Raw genomic sequence first — 6,938 nt, 5'->3', positions numbered from 1 at the left:
CAACGTTTCTTTTTAGTGTGAGAGACACCAAAATGAAGCTCTTAACAAGTATCACAATAGCGCTTCCACCACCAAGAGGTTCGACATGTGAACGGGTCCAGGGCTTGCAAAATAAAGTACCCTTTTAGAAAATATTTTGACTACCATATCTCTAAATCTTAGAAGAATTAGATAAAGCGATTGTAAATAAAGTTAATGTAGAAATTGACATCTAAATATAAAATATTTTTTTTAATAATTGAGATATTATAAGTAAGTTTAACATAATATTAAAAAAAAAGGAAATCTAGAGCTCTACTTTCACCAATTTCTTTATTTTCTGTTTTCTTTTGAGAAGTCCACGTCGAATAAGTCGAGAAATCTTGAATTCCAATAAAATTTTAAACCTTGTCGATCACACTTTATAGACAGCCTATCTACATGCGCATAATCTACATTATGGATTTATCGTAAGGCACCTTAAAATACTATTATGAGACCACTAGAAATTCACTTAACTTACATGCATGTTGAACTTCAATAAACAAAACAATACAAGACAATATACATGACCTAATGAATATCTTAGCATCTGATGTTCCGAAGAAAACAATTATACCAAGTAAAATGATGATTGATGACTGCATTCTCTATCATGCATGCATTACAGCATCTAGTAGTATCTCCTTTGTCATACCTGGGATTCAGATTCTTAAACAAAATAACTAATTTTACACATGTTAGGCTTTAAATTAATCTAATACAATATTTCCGTACGAGATTCTTTGCTCATCATTTTTATACCCTTCCTCTCGTAGACAAAGCGTGTGTATCTCCCCATCTTATAGAACCTTCATAGATCTCTTTACCTTTTCCAAACTTTACTATAATACTAATTCAAGTTAAAAGAGGGAAATTCCCTTCTCTAATGACCATCTCCTCCCTCTCCAACTACATGCCCATCTTTTCTAGATTAAGGAAATATAAACAGAATAAAAACATATAATTATTTACATACCATTTTTATTTCACCCATTTGGCATTTAGTCTAAAATTTAGTGTTTAATATCCAAAAAAAGGAAAACACATTAATTTCCTAAGAAATACATGCTTTGCCCTCCTAAATTTGATATTTTTTCTTTTTTTTTTTCCTTTTTTTTACGCAACTAAACCCTGGGCGATCGCGCGATTGGTCCCCAGATCGGTGGTCTCGTACACCGGGAGCTCGTCCCTGTACCGTCCGATCGCCGTCAAATTCTCCAACTCGAACAGATCCGAGCTCGAATCGCTCATCGCATCCTCTTCCTCCTCGTCCTCCTCCTTCTGCAACCCCCGGAGCAATTTCTCCACCTTTCTCGCCACCACAGACGGCGCCGGCGGCGGCGCCAGATCCTCGTCGACGAGACACTTGTGCCCGCACGGCCGGCAGTCCTCGCCGACGATCACGCTCACGGGGCAGAACCGCACCGACCTCTTGCCCCCCTCCGCGGACGCCGCCGCCGGCGTCCGCCGCCCTCTCGATGACGGCGTCTTGCTCAGGCACGACCGCGAGTACGACGACGCCGACGAGCACGCGGACTCCACCGCCGCTGCAGGCGGCGGCGGCGGCGCGGAGATCTTGGATTTCTTGGGGTTTCCGGCGGCGGCGAAGAGCGAGTTGAGGAAGCTCGCCAGCCGCGCCCCCGGAGACGTCGGGCCGGTGGCCCGGCTCTTCCTCAGATCCCGGAGCCGGCTCCGGATCGACCCGGCCTTCTTCTTCTCCGGCGGGATCTCCGGATCGGACCGGATTCGGTCCGATCGGACCGGCCTGACCCCGGCCGAGTAGTAGGACTCGGCGTCGGAGGAGGAGAAGCCGCCGTAGCTGGAGGAATCCGAGGAGCTGGAGGTGGGGGTGACCAGACCGTGTCTGTAGTCCACCGTGCCGCGTCGGATCACCGCCCTCTCGCTCACTGCCGCAGCCGTCCACTTGAGCTCGTCCGCTTTCTGCTTCTTTCTAGCGGCAGCGGTGGAGGAGGAGGAGAAGGAAAAGGAAGGGTCAGGTGCTCCGCTTTTGCCGTGACTCCGCGTTGGTCCTCCGCCGCCGCCGTCGGATTCGTCGATGGAGCGGTAGATGGCGTCGAGGAGGGAGGAGGAGAAGGAAGGTTTGTTGCGGCCGCGCCGCGACGGCGGTCTCTCCCACCGTTCCATTCTTTCTCTCTGATAGTAGAACAAAACCAAAGAGAGGAGAGAAAATGGAGCCAACTAAAAAAGAACAAAGCTGAGATTTCCTCTCCTTTTTCGTCTCTCTCTCTCTTGTTGATTTCTTCCTTTCTTTTCTTTTACACTGTTTATTTCCTCCTTTCGTCTGATGCAGACAGCAGTGGAAACGAGGAGAGAGAGAGGGAAGGGAGAAGAATGGGAGAAGGGAGGAGAAGGTGGGGGGTTTAAAGCTTTGAGGTATGGGGAGGGAGGCCACGGCGAGAGGGAGAGAGAGAGCGATGTTGGTCGACGTGGCAGCTGCGCTGTTTCTGGATATGGGACCCGCGATTTTGATGTTCGTAGGATAAGTTTGATGGACGGCTAGTGATGATCCGGGGCCACTCAGTCTCGCGGTGGCTGTCGCCGAGAGGTGCGTCCCGTCACACCTGGTACGTATTTCAGCAACTGCTCGTTTTGGTTGGATTGGATTATATTGGCTGCAGACCGGTCGGATCGAACCGGGTTGTTTTCTTATATATTACGTGTCATGGATTCATGGAATGAGTTGTTTTATCCTTGAACCGGTTTCGGCTTTTGCGCAGTCGATAAGCTGATTCAGTCACCGGCCGGTGATCGTAACAGAATAGAGGGTTTTATTGAATTAATAAGGTATGCGCATGGGGTGGTTGCTTAACAACTACCATATCTAAATGATGCTATATTAATAAAGGAAGGCAATAGAATCCAACTGACGGAATCAATTATTTCTTCTTCCCCTTTTTTTTCTTCTTCTTCTATATCTGCCATTATGTAAATCAAAATGGGACTTAGAGCAAGGGTTGTCATTAGAGGTACAAATGAGTTGGATCATGAGTAACCCAAATCCAACCCAAAAGAAGATCGAACTGGATTGGATCCACCGCTGCAATTTTTGATCCAACGAATCATTCGAGCCGGGTCGGGTCTGTGTATAATCCGAACCCAACCCAAAAAATTAGAATTTGGGTCGAGTCCAAGTTGAGCCAACCCATTCATGACTTTCAGAATTTGTTTGCATCTCCGCGAGCCCAAATAATTTATTCAAATTTTAAATGAATCAGGTGGAATCGGGACTGAATTCAGTAAATCCAAATTCGACCCAAAAAATGGATTGGTTCAATTTGAGAATCCGACCCGGCCCTACGGATCCTCCAAAATGGGTCGGAGTCGGATCTAAACGGATCGAGTCGGATCACGAGTCTATCTGACCTATTTACTGTCTTAGTTGTCATTTATCAAAGATAGAATATTATTTTTGTTTTACCAAAAAGAGAAGTTGTTTTTGGTCATTAGAGGCTAATTAGCCTGGTCACACTTTAGTAGCAAGGTGAGCGCACGGAGTATTACTTTTCTGGCTGTAAGCATAGCTTTCTAACAATTCTTGCCGTCGTTTTCGAGCAACAGATGCTGTCTCGATCATTGTAGGCGAGGCTTACTTCAAGTCAATATTTGCAATGACAGGGACTTGAATTCAAGAGGGGGAATGGGCTAGGTCAGGTTCTCCGTAGTAGCTTAGTGTCCCTATATTACCAAAATTAAATCAGCATGACGTGACTGAATATAAAAAACTGAGAGCCCACCTTCGCATAAAACTGAGCTAAGCTATAGACTGATGGTCGCAGTCTAATAGAATGTTTCTTCGTAAATAAATATATATTTGCTAGTAACTATAAGAATTTGATGACTAGAACGTGAGAAAATCAGGCCAAAATATAAATATTTTCTAGTATTTTAGACTGAGCGACTCGAATTGATGGTACTCCTACCATTATTCTCTGAAAAAAAAAAAGAAGAAAGAAAGAATCCAACTCTACATTGTCACCATTATAAGACAATGCAAGGATGACCAATCATTGTAAATAATTAAAAGTCTAAACATGCGTGTGGGTTGTTTTGTGCCAGCGAGAATACAAATGGGCTGGGCCAAGCCTTATGTTTTGCAAGGCTTTTAAAAGGGCTGGCCCACTCAAACAAAGCATGAGTAGTTTCATTAATAACCCAAGTAAACAGGACATCGCTCCTATCAGCCTTTATAAGACCAACAAAACTAAGGCCCTCTTACCAGTAGGCTGATTGACTTCCCTAAATACGCACAGAGGCAAAACGTCGAAGAAGAATATGTCCATTATGAAAAATAGGACTGATATTAGTTTGTGTAATATTATAGTCTCTGAGCATGTCCGTGATCAGTTTTAAATCGTCTTCAACCCAGAGATGAACTTGGTATGCTCAATGCAAACTTTCTCTATGATGAAAATAACTGTTATTGGTTGTTATAACAATCAAAATTGGATACTTATTGCCAAAGAAAACCATCATAGAGATAAAATTATTTAAATAATAATATCCTAAAAGCTTAGGTCGATAGAGAATATGTCAATAATGTTTATTCCGATCTACATAGAGACTAAAACGGCGTGGGATTGTAAAAGCCCAGTTTTGTGGGCTTGTGGACCTGCCCGAAGAGGCTAGGCCCAAGGCCACTGTGCCATGTGGCACAAGGTAGGAGAGAAGAGAGTCCCGTTGGAGTCCTCTTCTCCTCCGGCATTTCCGACTAAGAGTCAGTCCTAGGGCCGCCTTGGTGGCTGCGTCACCCCTTTGATTCAAGAAGAAAAGAGGAGAGACAAGCTCTCCCCTATTTTGAGAAAGAAGAAGAGACTCTTCTTTCTTTTCTTTCTCTCTCCTCTCTCTTGATTTTTTTTTCTTCTATTTCTCTCTCTTAGCATGGTTCTATGGACCCAGCAGGAGGGTCCCATATGTGCTCATTGTGGACCTAGGTTGACTCTAATAGAGGGTTATGGACTAATGTTGCTATAACTACCCATCGTGCTAATCTTACCCCGACCATTGTCGAGCATTGCTAGACTCTATCATTATTGTGTTACTTGTACCATAATCTAATTCTTGTTTCATGATTGACTGGTTGGATTAGCCAGAGTGGATCGATCCAGATCATCGGATGTTGTTACTTAGTCGACCTTGTCCTTCCTTCATCTTAACTATTGTCAGCTACCATTGGACCCATAATTGATAATTCCTAATTTATTATCTTTTTCTTGAATGGATATATATTTCTTGATCAGATAGATTGAGTTATGCTGTGCCGATCGAATCAAACAATTGGACGTTGTCATCTAGCTGGCCTTATACTTCATCCTATGCGAATCTATTTTCATAGTCAACTCTAGTTTTGTATGGGGCTGCAGTCATCTAGACAGGAAAATGCCCAACGAGATATTACACTCTAGTTCTAAAGGTAAGAGCCCCTATACTCGATCACCAAATATACACACACACGTGTGTGTGTGTGTGTGTGTTTATTAGTTTGTATTACTGGATTGGCATCGATAGATTTGGTTCGGCATGTGATGATATGTTTCTAGTACAAATATATTTTTATGGTTATCATACGTATCAGATATTGAGAATATGATTATGCGAACAAAGATACCTTGAATTTGAGAGAAATTCATTGTATAAGTAGTAACTAATTTGACAAGAATAATATGTAAATCAAATAGACAAGATATTGTTTAGACTAACCTTGTCATGAGATAGCACCCATGGCCTAATGCATGGGGACAGCCTCCACGAGCTTATATATGGAACAGTTTCCACGAGCTTAAGCATGGTATAGCGCCTATGGCTAACGCATGGGGAGAGCCTCCATGGGCTTACACGTAGAATTTTGTCAGTCTTGGATTGGGTGATAATCTTAGTTAGTCTAAAGTTGGAAGTTAATCAATGAGAAATATGAAAATCAAGTTAATGAGAAACAGATGAAATGACATAAGAAATTATTGCTGAACAATTGGCTACATTTGATTGATATATATATATATATATATATATATATATATATATATATATATATATATATATATATATATATATATATATATATTGAAAAGATGATATGGGAACTTATGTGCATGTTATTTATGAGCTTTTCGAATATTGATGCGATATTTTTTTATCTGATATTGTTAATTGATTATTTTTTTATTATTTATGGTGTAGTGGTTTAGAATTTTTATTGGGCCGTAAAAATTACAACTTCCTTCCTCTCTCTCGTTTTCAAAGTTGCAAGTTGCATAGTACATGGCTATGGTTGAGATTACAGGTGGAGGAAATGATTAGATAGAGCATTACTGATACTGGTTAGATGATTAAATTCTAAAATTGAATCAACTTTGTTATTTGGTATGAATTGAAATCATTGTTGATTATGGATATTGAGGTTGTATTAAATTTTCAGGCCTAGCATTTCTCTAGAGCTCTATCCTAGGAAGTATGTGGCCGTGTCGCGTTTCGGACCCAAATGACAGGTTCGAGGCTTGTCAAAAATGATAGTTGGATTAAATATATAAACTAATATTTTCTCCGTTCTTTGCACATGGGTGTTTCTTTATGCCTCTTTAAACAAAGAAGGAAAAAAAATGCAGACTTCTAGAGTCCACCATTGGGAGACCTTGTTTTGGAGGGTGTTTGCATGCAAGGAAAAAAGTGCATACTTTTAGAGTCCAGAGTTTCGTAGTGCATTGTCACACAAACTCATTATCTCTCGTATACTTGGCCATAGTAACTAATAGATGCAAAAGCGTAGGTTGTATTTGCTTGTAAAATAAGTTAACCTAGAATATGTAAGTTAGTTTACTCCTAAGTCCTAACTTGCTTTAATAAACCACTCCACCAAACATAATGAAATAATCTGTTCCATTAGGTGAAAAAGTAGCTCTACT

At 41.4% G+C, this 6,938-nt stretch overlaps 1 protein-coding gene across 1 annotated transcript; it reads right to left on the bottom strand.

Moving 5' to 3' along the window:
- Window positions 1-980: 980 nt before the first annotated feature.
- On the bottom strand, window positions 981-2,893 carry LOC103708656 (protein BIG GRAIN 1-like). Its single transcript, XM_008793693.4, has one exon. The coding sequence runs from the start codon at window positions 2,164-2,166 to the stop codon at window positions 1,138-1,140; it is 1,029 nt and encodes a 342-aa protein (XP_008791915.2). The 5' UTR covers window positions 2,167-2,893; the 3' UTR covers window positions 981-1,137.
- Between the last annotated feature and the right edge of the window lie 4,045 nt (window positions 2,894-6,938).

The sequence above is a fragment of the Phoenix dactylifera genome, chromosome 8 (assembly GCF_009389715.1).
Source record: "Phoenix dactylifera cultivar Barhee BC4 chromosome 8, palm_55x_up_171113_PBpolish2nd_filt_p, whole genome shotgun sequence".
In the NCBI taxonomy this organism is placed as follows: Eukaryota; Viridiplantae; Streptophyta; class Magnoliopsida; order Arecales; family Arecaceae; genus Phoenix; species Phoenix dactylifera.
Note: the sequence above shows the minus strand (reverse complement) of the source record. Positions and strands in the feature narration are given on the sequence as shown.